The sequence below is a fragment of the Prionailurus bengalensis genome, chromosome C2 (assembly GCF_016509475.1).
Source record: "Prionailurus bengalensis isolate Pbe53 chromosome C2, Fcat_Pben_1.1_paternal_pri, whole genome shotgun sequence".
NCBI classification, from domain to species: domain Eukaryota; kingdom Metazoa; phylum Chordata; class Mammalia; order Carnivora; family Felidae; genus Prionailurus; species Prionailurus bengalensis.
The window spans coordinates 72722184-72740671 of NC_057350.1; the positions used below are offsets into that span (position 1 = coordinate 72722184).

The 18488-nt window shown below is 39.9% G+C and overlaps 2 protein-coding genes across 7 annotated transcripts in view; one reads left to right on the forward strand and one right to left on the reverse strand.

Annotated features, from left to right (window-relative positions):
* Window positions 1–1583: 1583 nt before the first annotated feature.
* On the reverse strand, window positions 1584–9772 carry CEP19 (centrosomal protein 19). Of its 6 annotated transcripts, none has more exons than XR_006299386.1 (4): window positions 9406–9772; window positions 3852–4051; window positions 2603–3015; window positions 1584–2570 (listed from the first exon to the last, which is right to left on the reverse strand). XR_006299386.1 is itself a non-coding variant. In XM_043594488.1 (4 exons), the coding sequence occupies exons 2-3, from the start codon at window positions 3979–3981 to the stop codon at window positions 2654–2656; spliced, it is 492 nt and encodes a 163-aa protein (XP_043450423.1). In that variant the 5' UTR covers window positions 3982–4051; window positions 9406–9772; the 3' UTR covers window positions 1584–2578; window positions 2611–2653. The 6 variants fall into 6 exon arrangements, 5 of the variants coding, with proteins under 5 accessions (XP_043450423.1, XP_043450421.1, XP_043450418.1 ...); XM_043594488.1 differs by having other exon boundaries at window positions 1584–2578; window positions 2611–3015; XM_043594486.1 differs by having other exon boundaries at window positions 1584–3015; window positions 3852–4048.
* The window catches only part of PIGX (phosphatidylinositol glycan anchor biosynthesis class X), a 35593-nt gene continuing 23935 nt past the window's right edge, over window positions 6831–18488 (forward strand). Inside the window, exons 1-4 of the mRNA XM_043593292.1 lie at window positions 6831–6860; window positions 9385–9471; window positions 9760–9946; window positions 12571–12634. Of these exons, the coding sequence (XP_043449227.1) occupies window positions 6831–6860; window positions 9385–9471; window positions 9760–9946; window positions 12571–12634 (368 nt within the window). The remainder of the gene's footprint in view (window positions 6861–9384; window positions 9472–9759; window positions 9947–12570; window positions 12635–18488) is intronic.

Here is an 18488-nt window from a genome sequence, read left to right on the forward strand (position 1 = left end):
TTGATTGATTTGACTAGAAAAAATCTGCCTGGAAAAAATAGCATAAACAAAGTCAAAAAACAAATGACAAAGGTGAAAATATCTACAATTCATATCACAAACCAAGGACTATTTTCCTTAATAAAGAACTTTTTTTACAAATCAGTAAAAAGACCAGCATCACAGTAGAAAAATGAGCAAATGACATGTTATTTCATAAAAAATCTCCCTCCAGTGTATGAAGATGCTCAGTCTCCCTCGTAATAAAAGAAATGCAAATTAAAACTCCGAGCTACAAAACAAAAACAAAAAACCTGTAAGGCTATGAGACACCATTTTTAAATTATAAAATTGGCAAAGATCAATGACTATCTGTTGAGTCAACACTCAACAGATCTGAGTGATCAACACTATCTGTTGAGAGCAGATATTCTCACGTACTGCTGACAATTTAAGTTGGGATGACCCTCATGTAAGTACTGTGCATTGGTAAAATACACTCCAACCTCTCATCTCTTACCATTTTTCTCTTGTTCAATCCAAATTAGCCACAATTGTGTCCTTGCTCCTCTTCAAATAAGCCAAGCACACTCCAGCCCTAGGTGTCTATGCACCTACCTTTCCCTACTACCCATGAAATGCACATCAATTTTTCCTTACCTCCTTCAGGTCTTTACTCAAATGTCACTTCTACAGGGAGGCATTCTCTGATCATTGTCAAAAAAAGTGGCTCTCAACCCCTCCATCATTCTCTTTTTACCCTGTTTTTAATTCCAGGCACTTAATATATGACATTATTCTACGTATTTATTATTGCTCCTCTCCCATTAGACTGTAAACCTTGTAAAGGCAAGGACTTTGTTGTGCATGCTGCTGTGTACATAGACTCTAGAATAGTACAGGCTCAGCATGTAATAGGTGTTCATTAAGTACACATACTGATTGAATGAATGAATGAATGAGCAAACTTCTTTGAAGGACAACTTAGCAGTATCTACTAAAATTTAGAATAGAAAAAAAATTTAGAGTAGACATACCTAGCATTTCCCCTCTAGGCATTACATGTAGTTTTACAAAGGCACAAAGTAGAGAATGTACAAGGTTATTTGCTGTGGCATTATTTCTAATAGTGAAAGGATAAACAACCTAAGGGCAACTTTTAAAATAGATCATCTACATCTATACAATGGAATACTATGTAGATATAGAAGAATCTCCGATTCTGAAAATTCTCTTGCTACCTTTGGCAAATATTATACAGATATCACATGACCATCTTAAGCCCCTGGTGATAACATTAAGAATGCTACCTGGAGGGCGTCTGGGTGGCTCAGTTGGTTAAGTGTCTGACTCTTGGTTTCGGCTCAGGTCATGATTTCATGGTTCATGAGTTGGAGCCCCCTATCAGGCTCTGTACTGACAGTGCAGAGCCTGCTTGGGTTCTCTCTCTCCCTCCCTCTCTCTCTCTCTCTCTCTCTCTCTCTCTGCTCCTCCCACATGCACACTCCTCTCAAAATAAATAAACTTAAAAAAAAAAAAAAGGAATGATCCCTTTAATGGAGTTTTTAATGGTAAAGAGGGTAGGGATAGACAGGTAGAAAGAGTGAATTTTTTAGTTTTATTTAATATTAATTTCCTTGCAGGAAACATAGAATATCCGCCAGTTACACAATATTCTAAAAGAAGAAAGATGTAACTGTACACATATAACCTAGTTCAACAAAGATCTTCTCTTTGTAGATCCAAACTCATAAATAAGCCTAAACTGGCAATGCCTATTGTTCATTTTAGTATGGGTAGATTTCCCATATTACAAACAAACTTCTGTAGTTACGGGAAGAGCTTCAGGTTTTCAGAATGTCTTTAGAATGTATTTCCTGATCCTGGAGGGGCAGAATTCCCCAGCCGTCCATCAGAAGACCTCAACGTGTGGCAGCCGGCGTCCTGCAGGGCTGCTCTTCTCCTCCACAGTTAAACATACATAAAGACATAATGCCTCTGGAATAACCCCCTGTTAACCATTTATGCCCTCCAGTCTTAGCAAACTATAATTTGCTTTCTGCTCCTCAAATAAAATATTCTCATCCCTATCTCTTTATCATTAACCTCCTCTTCTTTTTTCTTTCTTCCAGTTTCTCTCATCTGGAATTCTATATAAACTTCTATCCAAATACTACCATTTCAAGGGCCAGGCAAAGTTCCATCTCTCCACTAAAGGGCAGTCTTTCCTGACTATTCTACCCTATGGTAACCTAGGCTCTGGCCCTCTAACCTTTCTCAAGCATTTGGCTCTAATCTGTTTGCTGCCTAATTCTGTTAATTAGCTTTTCACAAGTTTTTTGACTTATCTTCCAATTAGATTGTAAGCTCCTTAAAGGCATATTCCTATATTCTGTTTCTCCTATACTCCTCACGCATCTACATAGTAGATAATCTAAAAGTCTCAGTTTTGAAAAGTAACATGGTCAATCCAAACATGACCCAACATGTACGTTTAGTGTTCTTTACAGATTTTTCTAGAGCCATGTTTATACATTCTTTGTATAATTGTATAAGTGTATAATATTGTATTATACAATTATACAAAGAATGTATAAACATGGTATACAATTATATAAAGAATGTATAAACATGGTTCTTCTACTAGCCCCATAAATTCTTTGAGTTTCTGGTATCAGAACTCGTCAGCTGACTCTGTGTCCCAGCCACAAGACTGAAGTGGTTCATCCTGTGGGAACTCAACCTCGAGGTCATAAACAAAATTTGGATCATCCTTCTTCTTCTGATTTTTCTCAAAAAGTTCATCCATGATGCTCTTTCTTTTGGCAAGTTCCTTGTCATCTAGTTTGTTCAGGTCTTCCTCAGGATCAATCGTTGTTTCCCGCTGAATTTGTTCCATCGTTTCTGCCAAACTTTGTCCCCACAAATGACCTCGTAAAAAACTGAATAACTTCTCTAGTTGCCTCAGGGACACTTGTTCCAGGTAATTCTTGTGTCGTGGATTATTCTTTAACTGTTCAGCAGCTCTGCTGCAATCTAGGAGGAAGAAACAAAACTATATACCACACATAACACATACACCAAAAACTACTGATGTACCACAAACTACTGAAAGCATTATCTGCTATTACAGCCAAGTGGCTTTTTCAGAATGAATTATTTTGCAGAACGATTCCTTTATATTGGGATATGTGGGGGAGGGGGGGAGGAGGGATGCATTTTTTATTTCCTCAATCACTTTGAGGAGATTTTAAATATTTGCAACTGGAGAAAACATCTGAAATGAAAAGGTAGTATTATAGTTTTAGATATTAGTTCTGGTACTAATATCAACATTGCACATAAAAAACACATTTGGAGGGGCGCCTGGGTGGCGCAGTCGGTTAAGCGTCCGACTTCAGCCAGGTCACGATCTCGCGGTCCGTGAGTTCGAGCCCCGCGTCGGGCTCTGGGCTGATGGCTCAGAGCCTGGAGCCTGTTTCCGATTCTGTGTCTCCCTCTCTCTCTGCCCCTCCCCCGTTCATGCTCTGTCTCTCTCTGTCCCAAAAATAAATAAACGTTGAAAAAAAAAATTAAAAAAAAAACACATTTGGAGGGAGAGAAAAGAGTTAATATTACTGAATAATGCTTCTCATTTAACCCATATCCAATTCTGAATGGGTGGGATTATCAATTTCCTCTTATAGATCAGGAAACTGAAGCTCACTGAGAATAAGTGATTTCGCTGGGTTCACACATCTACCCTGATAGTCAGGATTTGAACCTAAGACTGTGTAACTCTGAAGACCATGTCACTTCATTATGAGACTCAAATCATTCTTATTAAGTGACTTAGAGAAGATTTAAGATAGGCAAGATAAAACATGAGGTACCTGAAAACTTTGAAAAGTTTCGGATTGGCATGATGCGTTGGCGACTTTTCCCCTTCATTTCATTCTCATAGATTAAGATAATAGCTGGAGGCTGGAACCTAATTCCACATTTTTTGGCAATGCACATCATTTTCACATACACTTCAGGGTAAATCAGAGGAAGTCTGATGACAATGTGTTAGTCACATAATGACTTCCTGCTAAAGGGGAAAAAAACGTAAGTGTTGGATAAACCACACTCCCTAGTACCCCACCTCCCTAGCAGATCTGGCTCTAGTCCACTTCTAGGAGTGCATTCTTGGCCTATCAAGCCCAATACTTTGAGAGCTACTGTGAAAGTTCAGTTTGGCCCTCAGTTATCCGTAGTCTGTTGGGTCCCTGGTTCACTGAGGTGTGTAGGTTTGTTCACACACGAGCCTGGATATGCAGTTCAGTCCGGACCTCTTGGTGTACTGCACTCTTAATCAAAGATTGTAAATGAACCCTTGCATCAGCCCAAGAATCAACTCATAGGACCTTTTTTTTTTTTTTAACATTTATTTATTTTTGAGACAGGGAGAGAGCATGAACAGGGGAGGGTCAGAGAAAGAGGGAGACACAGAATCTGAAACAGGCTCCAGGCTCTGAGCTGTCAGCACGGAGCCCGACGCGGGGCTCGAACCCACAGACCGCGAGATCATGACCTGAGCTGAAGTCGGACCCTTAACCGACTGAGCCACCCAGGTGCCCCTAGGATCTTTTTTATTTACCAGTTAAACAAGTATGCATAAGTACCCTCTATGGCAAGATAGTAAGATTTTTTAACCTTAAACATTATGTCCTGAGAGGTTCACCCAACCAGATCTGTCTCCTCTGTACTTCCCCAATCATTTTACTCATCAAGCTTTTTATGATTACTTATTTAATCATTTACCTACCCGTCTTTCTTTTTTTCTTTTAAGATTTTATTTTTAAGTAATCTCTATAGCCAACGTGGGGCTCAAACTCACAACTCCAAGATCAAGAGTCACATGCTTGGGGTGCCCGGCTGGCTCAGTCAGGTAAGCGTCTGACTTCCGCTCAGGTCATGATCTCACGGTTCGTGAGTTCAAGCCTCACGTCAAGTTCTGTGCTGACAGCTCAGAACCTGGAGCCTGCTTCAGATTCTGTGTCCTTTTCTCCCTCTGCCCCTCCCCCTCTGTGCTCTCTGTCTCTCAAAACTAAAAATAAACGTTAAAAAAAAAAAAAAAAAGAGGCACATGCTCTACTGACTGAGCCAGCTAGACATCCCTCTTCTATTCTACATGCTACATGAGGTAAGCAACGTATCGATTATTCACCAGAACATCCCAGCACAATACCTGGAATGTAGTAGGCATTCCATACATACTTGTTTGATTTAATGTACTAATACAAGACACAGCCTCTGTACATCCTCTAAGTGTTCACAGTCTAGAAGTCTGATAAAAAATGCAGACTTGATGCAGATTCAACCTCTACATATACAAGCAATAAAGTTTTACATGGTTTTTATTTCAACTCATTTGTCTCACTATATGTTTTTTCAGTCACAAGAAGCACAGCTATTTTGCAGTTGATACTTTCTATCCCCTCTTCCTGGTGCCCAGTGCCAAAATACACTTAATGATAGGGACTGCCTTAGATAGGACTATGACATTCTCAAGAAGACTTCAAAATGTCAAGGAACCTAGAGGTAAAGCAGCACAGGGTGATGATATCTCCTATGGAGATGATATCTCCATAAACATTCTGTTAGAGAATCACTTTAGGAAAATAGTACATTGTAGAAAACTGGGGGTTAGGTGGAAGAGGAGGAGGAGGAGGAAACATATAAAATAATTACCATTGATTCTTTCCAGTTTTTTTTCTACACATAGTTTTTTTAAATATAGTATTTTTTATATTAAGCATCTGTCTTCTGCCTTTTAAAGAAGGCTCCATACGGGATAGGCTCAAACTCACGACTCTGAGATCAAGAGTCTCATGCTCTACAAATTGAGCCAGCCAAGAGCCCCTATGTCCTGCCTTTTAAGTTTAACGACCTATGTGACTTTGTCATTAGATGTTTTACTAAAATGCAAATTTTTATATGATAGCCAAGTGTTTTATCCTATGGACAAACCATAATCTATAACATTCACCCCTTACTGTTGGACATCAGAATTTTAACTCTTAAGAAGTTAATCATAGGGGCGCGTGGGTGGCTCAATCGGTTAAGCGTCCCACTTCGGCTCAGGTCATGATCTCACTGTCCGTGAGTTTGAGCCCTGCATCGGGCTCTGTGCTGACAGCTCAGAGCCTGGAGCCTGCTTTGGATTTTGTGTCTTCCTCTCTCTCTGACCCTCCCCCATTCATGCTCTGTCTCTCTCTGTCTCAAAAATAAATAAACATTAAAAAAATTAAAAAAAAAAAAAGAAATTAACCATAAAGAACTGCTTTTTCAAATTACTGTGCTCTGCCTCTGATCTGATGTAATAATTTCACCCATCCCCTTCTTAACAAATACTACTCTCAGTTCATCTCACTAAAATCTAGCCTGTTAGTAAGCTTTCTAGGAGATCCCACTGAGCACAATATAAATCTCACACACTCAAGCAAATGCCCGTACTCATAATGACATATGCAATTGATAATAATGTAGGGTTTTTTTTTTATTTACTACAGAGTCTTTTCAAAATTTAACTTTTATTTGTACTAAAGTAATGTCTCTTTTCTGTTTAAAATGTAAAATAGCGATCTCTATCAAAATAACACCAACAGTCTTCACAGAGCTAGAACAAACAATCCTAAAATTTGTATGGAACCAGAAAAGACCCTGAATAGCCAAAGCAATCCTGAAAAAGAACACAAAGCTGGAGGCATCACAATTCCAGACTTTAAGCTGTGTTACAAAGCTGTAATCATCAAGACAGTGTGGTACTGGCACAATATTACTGGGTGATTAAAAAGAATGAAATCTTGCCATTTGCAACAACGTGGATGGAACTAGAGTGCATTTTGCTACGTGAAGTAAGTCAGAGAAAGATAAATATCATATGATTTCACTCACAAGTGGAATTTAAGATACGAAACAGATGAATATAAGGGAAGGCAAGCAAAAATAATATAAAAACAGTGAGGGGGACAAACCATAAGAGACTCTTAAATACAGAGAAGAAACTGAGGGTTGCTGAAGGGGTTTTGGGTGGAGTCTAAATGGGCAAGGGACATTAAGGAGGACACTTGTTGGGATGAGCACTGGGTGTTAATATGTAAGTGATGAATCACTAAATTCTATTCTTGAAATCATTATTGCACTATATGTTAACTAACTTAACTAACTTAATTTACATTTTTAATGTAAATTAAAAATAATAAGAAATAAAAGAGTGGTCAGAGAGAAGAGTAAGATTATGTCAGGACAAACATATTCCTGCTACAGAAACAGAAACAACCCCCTCCAAGTATATATCAAGTTCAGAACTCTGCTTTGAAGAATAAACAGGAGTTAAACATAGGAGGTGGAAGGAATTCCAGTAAAGGGAATAGCATTGGTTATGCCAAATGCATAATTCTATGGCATTCATTATTGTCGTAACTGAAACACGGATAGGCTTGAGATAATAGGTCAGAATCAGGCAGTAGTATTCACACCATTCAGAGCTTTATGGTTTGATCTTACTTGGAAGTTCGAGCTTTACCCTAAAAGTTCTGGGGAACTCTCAAAGGACTGGAATCAGAGCAGAAGTGTGGTTCCAGATTGGAGGAGGATTACACAGAGAGCTGGGTATTGGGAGGGACAGTAGTGACCCCAAGTGAGAAGGCTCTGCACTGAGACTGGCAGGGGGGTTGAAGATTCAATTCCAAAGGTGCTAAGGGGGTAGCGTCTGCTGTCTTGGTGATGTGATTGATTGATTGACTGGCTATGGGGATTGAGAGAGAGAAAAGTATAAAAAAATTCAAAGGTTAAAAAAAATAAATCAATCAGGAGCCTGGGTGGCTCAGTTGGTTAAGCAGCCGACTGGCTCAGGTCATGATCTCACAGTTTGTGGGTTGGAACCAGGCGTCGGGCTCTGTGCTGACAGCCCAGAGCCTGGAGCCAGCTTCAGATTCTGCATCTCTCTTTCTCTCTCTCTCTCTCTCTCTCTTCCCCTCCCCCTCATGCTCTGTCTGTCTCTCTCTTTCTCAAAAATAAATAAACATTAAAAAATAAATAAATAGGGGCACTTGGATGGCTCAGTCGGTTAAGAAGTCGACTTTGGCTCAGGTTATGATCTCATGGTTCATGGGTTGGAGCCCCGCACTGGGCTGTCTGCTGTCAGTGCAGAGCCTACTTGGGATCCTCTGTCTCCCTCTCTCTCTCTGCCCCTCCCCCACTGGCGCTTTGTCTCTGTCTCACAAAAATAAATAAACGTTAAAAAAATCAAAAACAATTAATAAATAAAAGAAATAAAATGTAAGATAATTCTCTGAGGATTATAACAAATAACGGCTGTCCTCTGCCCTTCCTCTCTTTACAGGCAACCAGTTTCAATTCTTTTAAGTGTTTCTTCCAAAATGTATCTCCATATTTCTTTTTTTTTTCAAAAAATTTTTAATGTTTATTTTTGAGAGAGAGAGAGAGAGAGAGACAGAGCATGACCAGAGGAGGGGCAGAGAGAGAGGGAGACACAAAATCTGAAGCAGGCTCCAGACTCTGAGCTGTCAGCACAGAGCCTGATGCGGGGCTTGAACTCACACACTGCAAGATCATGACCTGAGCCTAAGTCAGACGCTCAACTGACTGAGCCACCCAGGCGCCCCTGTATCTCCATATTTCTTTAAAAATTTTCTCTTTTAATGTTTATTTTTTATTTTTTAGAGAGAAAGAGAGCATGAACATGGGAGGGGCAGAGAGAGAGGGATACACACAATCCCAAGGAGGCTCCAGGCTCTGAGTTGTCAGCACAGAGCCCTACCGGGAGGGGGCGGGGCTCGAACTCACCAACACGAGATCATGACCTGAGCCGAAGTCCGATGCTTAACCAACTGAACACCCAGGCGCCCCTCCATATTTCTTAGTAGCATGCTTATACTGCTGTTTTCAGTATTTGACAGAACATTCTGGCATCTTTCCTCTTGCAGACACCTGTCCTAGAAATGTCTGTTCTGCTCCAATCTGCATCTAGGCCTACTTGCAGATTCAACTTAATTCATGAAGACAGACGACACATTTACCTAAGTCTTCCTCTTAGGCATTAATACTTTTCTCCCCGGGGATCAGTGACTGCCATGACCTTGCTAAACATCCCCTACAGCACCTAAAAGTGTACGGATTCTGCCAACAAGTAGACGATCCACTCCCTACTCACGTCCCCACCAGGGCAAGGCTGACTTTCTTACCCTTAGAGAAGTACAGAAAGTGCATCTTCTACAGGGGAAGATCTAAAACCGCCGTGAGGGGGTTGTTTCCACCCAACCGCTGTGCACAGAGGAGCACTTAACTCGACTTTGAGGCCGGGCGCTGCAGGAAGAGTCGACAGCCACAGCCCCGCAGGCTTGAATTTCCCTGCAGGAGGCCCGAATCCGCAAGTACCTGCCAGTGCCGGTGGAGACAGGGAGCTCCCGGATCCTGCTGGAAGGAACGCGTCCGGGGTTCGAGGTCTGGATGCAGGCCCAGGCAGGCGTTTCAAAGCAGTAAGACCTGGCACACGTCACGGCGCCTGCGCCGCTCTTCGCCCCGCCCCCGACCAGAGGGCGAGGGGCGGGGCGGCGACGGAGTGAACTAGGCGGTCGGTGCTGCAGCCTTCCGCGACGCCGGAACTTTCGGGGGTCCACTGCTGCGGGAAGCCGGGGAACGGCAGGACCGCAGGCGCGCGTCACTGAGTCTTCCGTCCCGGTCACCAACTCCGTGGCAGCACTCTCTAGGAGCGGCGTGAGGCGTGCGTAGGCTCCTCCGTCCGCTAGCTCCTCTGTCTTCACACCGTCCGCACGCGCTCCTTTGGGGAGCGGGTTCTCCAGCGTCCTGGCTGCCAGGGCCGTGGGCGTCCGGGCGGTGGCCTGGCTGCTTCTCTGGGAGGTGGCTGGATTCACTAGCATAGCAGCCACGGCCTTCTCTGCGGCTCCCACCGACCCTGGTAAAGGGAGGGGCGGGGCTGCGGGAGTGGGGAAGTACAGCCATCAGTGTCTTGGGATGCATGAAGCTTGTGACCACCAAGGGGACCAGCAAGGCCACAGTGCCCTGTGGGGTGTGAGAATCCCAGTCCAGAATACAGAGCCTGCCGGGGGTGGGGGCGTGGGAAGGGGAGGACAACTAGTTTTGTTTTACAAATATGTTTTGTAATAGACTGGATTGGGCTGGGGTTTTTCTTATGACTCCGGGCTGGGCAGACGAGTTGATTTCATTTCTTTGGGCCCGAGTTGGGGGCCGCAGTGCTGTGCTAGGTGCTGTGCAAGGTGCTGTGCAATAGACATGAGAGGGAAAGTCAGTACAAACCAGGTTAGTTTCTCCATCTGTAAAATGAGGATATTAGGCTAGTGTCAATCACTGCTTTTGTGTCTTCACATATTAGGTTTCCAAGTTTATTTGAAGTATTATGGAGCTAAAATGAAGTTTTAAACAACTGGTCTTGGTGATCTCTAAAGACTCTTCCACCACTGATATTTTATAATTAAAAAGAGGTCAATTTCCAGAGTCAGTTCAGGCAACAATAACCAAATAAAGTAATATTTAAGAGGAAAACTCTTGAAGGTGAATTCACATGCAACAACTTCATTTTGAAAATGGTTTTTTTTGCCTTAAAAATCACAAATAATAATAATACTGTCTGTAAATCAGCCTTTCTTCCAACCCAGGTGAATATGATTTACTATTCTCTAGTGTATATCCCAGTAGAATTTAAGCCGATTAATATGAACTTTTTTTCCTAATTTAATCTATAGGTAGATATAAACGCCTACTCCCCACCCCTATTAAAATTAAACATAATGAAGAAATATCTGAATTTGTACAAGAGATACCCAAAGTTGTTTGTGTGAAACAAACAACAGAATAATTTGTTCCCAGAGCAAATACAGATTTCTTTAAATAGCTAGGAGGGTGGAAATATCTTAGGCTTTAAAAGTCAGGCACATCTTGGTTCTAATCAGTCACTTAGTGGTATGGCCTAGAGTCAGAACTGTTTATTTTTTATTTATTAAGTTTTATTTATTTAAATAATCTCTACACTCACTGTGGGGCTGGAACATATGACCCTGAGATCAAGAATCTCATGCTCTTCAGACTAAGCCAGCCAGGCACACCTAGAATCAGTTTCCTTCTATGTGCAAATGGCAATAATTTTGCCTGCATATTTTGCTGGGTTGTGAAAATTAAAGCACACGAAAGCCCCAAGTAGATCTATGATATGTATATTATTTTTTTTTTTAATTTATTTTTGAGAGAGAGGGAAAGAGTGAGCATGAGCTGGGGAGGAGCAGAGAGAGAGGGAGACAGAGGATCTGAAGCAGGTTCTGTGCTGAAAGCCTGATGTGGGGCTTGAACTCAGGAACCGTGAGATCATGATCTGGGCAGAAGTCGGAAGCTTAACCAACTGAGCCACCCAGGCACCCCTGGATATTATGTAATAAATATTAACCTATACTTTTTTTCAGTCTTTTAATTTTCATAAAATTTTTTCATGTGTCTTTTCAGGAATACATCTAATGGATTTAGCAACACATGATGTTTTATGGTTTTCTTTGTGTTTGTTTTAATGTTGTTCCTACACACTCCCATCTTTTGAAAATGGAGTAAAATTCCATAGCAAGGTGCCTGGCAGAGTTGATGATCGTTAGCAACTGAATTTTTAATTTTATGATGTTAACACCAAGTAATAGTTTTAATATCTGAATTCTGCATGGTGTCAGTACAGTGAGATTTCTGGTTATTCTAGGTTTATAAAGGAACCCTTTGAATCTTTGAAAAGCCTCTACTTTTTGTTTCTCTGTTTTAAACATTCCCAACATCTTCACAGGGCATGAAAGTACCATCTTCTCAGTTTTCCAGGTGCGGATGGTATACAGAAGTTAGCAGTATGTATCAGACACACAGTTTCAGTGAGCTAGGATTAAAACTGAGATCTCCTGGCTCTTTAGCCATTCTGTTCCTTTTGGTGTCCTGGGATCATCTGAATAAAGTAGTATTAATAATAAATGCCTAGGGGCGCCTGGGTGGCTCAGTCGGTTGAGCGTCCCGACTTCTGCTCAGGTCATGATCTCACGGTTTGTGAGTTCAAGCCCCGCGTCGGGCTCTGTGCTCATGGCTCGGACCCCGGAGCCTGCTTCAGATTCTATGTCTCCCTCACTCTATGCCCTTCTGCCGCTCACACTCTGACTCTCTCTCTCTCAAGAATAAATAAACGTTAAAAAAAAATAAGTACCTACATTGAGCTCTGTTGTGGTAAGCCCTGTTGTAATTTATTACGTTTTCATGACAACTAGCAGAGAGAGAAACTGTCTTGTCCAAAGTCACGTAGCTATTAAGTGACAGACTGGGATTTAAAAGTAAGCTATCTAACTCCAAAATCAATGTTCTTAACCCCTGTGCTGTACTAGAAGTAGCTTTTTTAGGTAGTTTAAATTGCTTAAGTTTTAAAAGCTTTTGTTTATAGGTTGGTTAGATTTTGCAGGCAAGTGAAACCTATTCAAACAATTACTTTCTAATTATTTAAATTTTCTTTCATAGTATGCTGATTAAAAAAAAATCTTCTGGTTCTTATAGGCATAAGGGCCACTTGTTCTGAAATTATTTTGAGGCAAGAAGTTTTGAAAGATGGTTTCCATAGGTAAGTTGCCCATTGACTTCTACTTACATCAAAATACTGTTTTCATATAATTTAGAGCAAAATCAGTAACTGGAAAATGGATAAACCAAAAATCACTTGCTTTCTTATAAATGACAGATTTGTCATATGTGGTTCACAGTTTGAAATAGTTAAAATAACAGAGAAGAAAACAAATGTTTATTTTTTTTACCATACATGTATATTTTATATATATATATATATATATATATATATATAATGTATAGCTAGAAACTATGTACATAGTATTCATATAACATTCACAATGGTTGTGAGATAGATGATACCTTTCTTGCTTTTCAGATGAGAGAACTAGGGCTCAGAGAATTTAATTTAGTAGAAGTTAGGGTGGTAGAGCTCTGACTCAAATTTATGACTGTCATACTCCAAAGCCATGCTATCAAGTACTAAGATGTTATGTCAACCTAAGTCACTGTTTTTGATTTATAATACTTGGTTCCAAATGACCAAGCTGTTTCCAAAATCGAAATTATTCTCAAAAATGAATATTTGCCAGGATTGAAGATATTTAAAAAATGGTTAAAAAGTTGTAGAAGCTGTTCTTTAAGAAAACTTCCCAAACTTTAAAAGCTTTTCAAGGTAATTAATTTGAAATGATTCTCAAACACTTGATTTACAAGTTCTGATACATTTTTGTACATACATTCAGAACCACTGAATTTTATAAGTCACCTTAAAATGAAACATCTCAGTTTCCACTGTCTTCAAAGTTAGCCTACATATGACTGGCGAGGAGGCATAATGGAAAAAACTTGTTTTTTTGTTTTGTTTTGTTTTTTTGTTTTTTGTTATTTTTTACTTTTTCTATTTTCGACTGAGCAGGGGAGAAGGGCAGAGAGAGAGAGAGAGAGAGAGAGAGAGAGAGAGAGAGAGAGAACCTTAAGCAGGCTCCATGCTGAGCACAGAGCCCAACACAGGACTCAACGCGGGGCTTGATCCCACGACCCTGGGATCATGACCCGAGCCAAAATCAAGAGTTGGATGCTCAACCAACTGAGCTACCCAGGCACCCCTTGTTTTGTTTTTTAACTCAGACAAATTTGGGCTCAGAGTGTAGCTCTATTATTTAGTAACTGTGTGGCCTTAGTCAAGTTTATTGAAATCTTTGCTACCTTAGCAGTAAAATTGGATAATGATAGTATTTCCTCATTAGGGTTGTGAGGATTAAATTTGAGAATATATGGAAAGCCTCTTAATGTAGTGCTTGTCACATAGTACATCCCCAGGAAATGGTAGCTTTGATTATTAATAATGAGATAGGTGGGGGCACCTGGATGGCTCAGTTGGTTAGGATCTGACTCTTGGTTTTGGCTCAGGTCATGATCTCACAATTTTTGAGTTCGAGCCCCACATCAGGCATGCTGCTTTTAGCACAGAGCCTGCTTTGGATAGTCTCTCCCCTTCTCTCTGTTCCTCCACTGCTTGTGCTGTCTCTCAAAAATAAACATTTAGGGGCGCCTGGGTGGCTCAATCGGTTGAGCGTCTGAGTTCAGCTCAGGTCACTATCTCACGGTCCTTGAGTTCGAGCCCCGCGTCGGGCTCTGGGCTGATGGCCCAGAGCCTGGAGCCTGCTTCCGATTCTGTGTCTCCCTCTCTGCTCCTCCCCTGTTCATGCTCTGTCTCTCTCTGTCTCAAAAATAAATAAACGTTAAAAAAAAAAAAATAAAAAAAATAAACATTTAAAAATAAATAAATAAATAAATAAATAAATAAATAAATAAATAATGAGATAAGTGACCGAGGTAGGCAATACAGTTTCTGTAAAAGAAGAGATGTGACTATAAAGTAGTAAAACTGATTTTGGGAGGGAACTCACTCCTAAAAGGCGTTTTTGGCCAAGTTTCAGATATATTTAAGGCAATGTCAGGGTAATTAGGAGGGTGCCTGGGTGGTTCAGTCAATTAAGCCTCTGACTTTGGCTCAGGTTATGATCTCGCGATTTTTGAATTCGAGCCCTGCATTGGGCTCTGTGCTGATGGCTTGGAGCCTGGAGCCTGCTTCAGATTCTGTGTCTCCCTCTCTCTCTGCCCCTCCCCCACTCATGCTCTGTCTCTCTCTCTCTTTCTCAAAAATAAATAAAAATTTTAAAAAATTTAAAGTAATTGCGATATATTCTCAAAAGGAATGGGAAATACTAAATAACGCTTGACAGTGCAATCATAAATGATTCCAATGAGGAATAAAGAAGTACCTGAAGAGGCTGTTGTGACAGCAAAAGTAACTGTCCAATTAGAAGTGCTGAAAATAAAAACTGGGACATAAAACTAAGGATGAAGAGTGATAGAACCCACAAGAATAACTTCAGAAACTAGAAATCTCAGAGTTATTTGAGACCTTCAGAAAATTCCATAGATCTTTTTTTTTTTTTTTTTTTAATACTTACTTATTTTGAGGGAGAGGGGACAGAGAGAGAGAATCCCAAGCAGGGTTCAAGCTCAGCCAGGAATTCGATGGGGGGCTCAATCTCATGACCTGAGCTGAAATCAAGAGTCAGATGCTTAACAAACTGAGCCACCCAGGTGCCCCACCAGTAATCATTTTTTTGAAAGGCTTTTTAGTTATTAGAGCAGGTGTAGTCTTGCTGTTAGGGTGGAGGAAGAAACATTAATAGATTATAGAAAGTAAAATTATTTCTGTCCTCTTGTTCAAGAAGAAGTAATTCTGGAGAGGGCCAAGCAAATATTGTTAGTAGGAAACAAGGGCAAAATATGGAAGGGAATTATATAAAAGGACCTTACTATTATAAATGAGTTTAGGGTCTCGTGTGATGAACTATATCTTAGTACCATACAAGAATTTTCTTAAATGATTGCTGAACTTCTGTTTGTAATCCTTGGATAATCTGGGACTTAGTTGATGTAGATTCTGGGCAGAATTCTAGCTCTGATTATTAAAAGTATGGTTTGTGAACCCAAAAGAGGAAGTGGTGGTCTCTGGGAACCAGCATGAATTTATTACAAATTTATGTCCTTTATAGAGATCACTAGATAGGTAGATCAGAGAGTCTTTTCTGCAAGACTTTTGATGAAGTTTTACATGTTGTATTTGTGAACAAGATAAGGAACGTGAACTCGAAAATAGAACAGAGAAATGACTTCATAAAGATTAACAAAATAAAAAAAAAAAACAGATTCATCCAACATGTTCTGATTAATGGATTGAATGTCATCTTGGAGGGAAGTCCTGAAGAGTCTCTGTCTTTTTTTTTTTTTTTTTAATTTTTTTTTTTAACGTTTATTTATTTTTGAGACAGAGAGAGACACAGCATGAACGGGGGAGGGGCAGAGAGAGAGGGAAACACAGAATCGGAAGCAGGCTCCAGGCTCTGAGCCATCAGCCCAGAGCCCGACGCGGGGCTCGAACTCGCGGACCGCGAGATCGTGACCTGAGCTGAAGTCGGACGCCTAACCGACTGAGCCACCCAGGCACCCTGAGCCTCTGTCTTTTTAAATACATATATATTTTTCTAATTATAAAATAGTACATATATTCATAATTACATATACATTATCTGGAAGAAAAATTGTAAGTATGTTCTACTTTTATAGAGGTAAAGTGATATAGTGCTAAGAATGTAGGGATTAGAGTATAACTACTGAGGTTTGAATCTTGACTCTTGGATAAATTAGTTTCTTAGTGCTTTGGTTTTCTTTGCTTTTTTTTTCTTTCTTTTTTTTTTTTTTTTTTGAAGAGGGAAAGTATTTTTGTTTCCTCCCATGTAAATACAGAACTTTGGGATTTAATTGATTTGCATATTTTATCCTTAGATTTTACATTACTAGAAATGATATTTTTTAATGAAAATAGAATATAACAATACCACAAATATTATTCAGAATTCTTTTAGTGAATACAAATTATTAGGAAAATAAAATGCTATATGTAAAACCTCAGGCTATTTGGAAGAATATAAGCAAAGAAACAAAAATCTCTCTATATTTAGCTGCTGTTGATAATCAGTTCTTTATATGCATTTTTTTTTTAATGTTTATTTATTTTTAAGAGAGAGAAACAGAGTGCAAGCAGGGAAGGGGCAGAGGGAGAGGGAGACACAGAATCCAAAGCAGGCTTCAGGCTCTGAGCTGTCAGCACAGAGCCTGACGCTGTGAGATCATGACCTGAGCTGAAGTTGGATGCTTAACCGACTGAACCACCCAGGTGCCCCTTCTTGTCCATGTTTAAACTGAATGGCTGGTTTGTCATCTTATTATTGGGTTGTAATAATTCTAATTTTGATGGAGTCCAGTTTATCATTTTTTTTTCTCTTGTAGTTCATCGTTTTTGTGTCCTAAGTAAGAAATCCATGCCTATTCCAAGATCATTGTATGTTTGTGTATACTATTAGGTTTTTTTCCTTATGGATATCCAGTTGACCCAGCATCATTTGGTGAAAGGATTATTCTTTCCTCATCAAATTACTTTGACACATTTGTTGAAAATTAATTACCTTATGTGTGAGGATCTATCTGTGCACTCTATGACGCACAAACATTTGGCAAACTGGCTCAAGGCCAAATCCTGCACATGGCTTATTTTGTACTGCCCTTGAGCTAAAAATGATTTTTATGTTTTTGAAGGTTGTTGTTTTTTTTTAAAGGCAAAGAAAAATATGTAACAAATTTTGTAAGGCTCACAAAGCCTGAAATATTTACTGTTAGGGTCTTTACAGAAAAAGTTTGCCAACCCCTGGATGTCCATCCATATGCCACTAATGCACCACCTTGATAACTATAGCTTGACAATATTATGGCTTCAAATCAGAACGTCGGAGTTCTTCAACTTTTTTTTCAAAGTTGTTAACTTTTGGAATTAATTTGTAGATCTCTTCAAAAAAGCTTCATGAACTTTTGATTAGGATTCTGTCAAAACTCTAGATCAATTTTGTAGAGAAGTGATATGTTACCATTCATGAGTATTCCGGTGCATGAATATGGCATCTTCATTTATTTAGGCTTTATCAGTTATCTTAACAATACTGTAACTTGCAGAGTATAAGTCTTGCATATGTTTTGTTAAATATATCCCTAAGTTTTTTTTTAATGTAAAAAATATTGTTTTAAAGTTTTTATTTCTGGTTGGTTTTTGCTGGTAATAAAATACAGTTGACTTTTGTATGTTTACGTTGTACCCTGATTCCTTATTGAAATCATTTATCAATGCCTGTGGCTTTTTCATGGATTCCTTAGGATATTCTACATAGGTGATCATGGGTTTGCAAAAGAAAGACAATCTGTATGATTTTTTTTTTAATTTTTTTTCAACGTTTTTATTTATTTTTGGGACAGAGACAGAGCATGAATGGGGGAGGGGCAGAGAGAGAGGGAGACACAGAATCGGAAACAGGCTCCAGGCTCCGAGCCATCAGCCCAGAGCCCGACGCGGGGCTCGAACTCACGGACCGCGAGATCGTGACCTGGCTGAAGTCGGACGCTCAACCGACTGCGCCACCCAGGCGCCCCTGTATGATTTTTTTTAATGTTTATTTATTTTTGAGAGAGTGAGAATGTGCGTGAGCGTGAGTGGAGGAGGGGCAGAGACAGAGGGAGATGGAGAATCCCAAGCAGGCTCCGCGCTGTCAGAGCCTGTCGTGGGGCTCAAACTCATGAACCGTGAGATCCTGACCTGAGCTGAAATCAAGAGTTGGACGTTTAACCAACGGAGCCCCCCAAGTGCCCCTGTATGATTTTTATATCCTTACCTTTTTGAACTGGCTAGAAACTCTAATACAATGTTGTTGTTGTTGTTGTTGTTGTTTTAATTTTTGTACTTTTTAATTTATTTTTTCCTAATACAGTATTGAATAAAACATCCTTCC

Coding starts and splice junctions, on each gene's coding strand:
- CEP19 (XM_043594486.1), bottom strand. CDS start 3,981: ATGATGTGCATTGCCAAAAAATGTGGAATTAGGTTCCAGCCTCCAGCT. Junction 3,016..3,851: donor AAACTTTTCAAAGTTTTCAG/GTACCTCATGTT, acceptor TCTTCCTCCTAG/ATTGCAGCAGAGCTGCTGAA.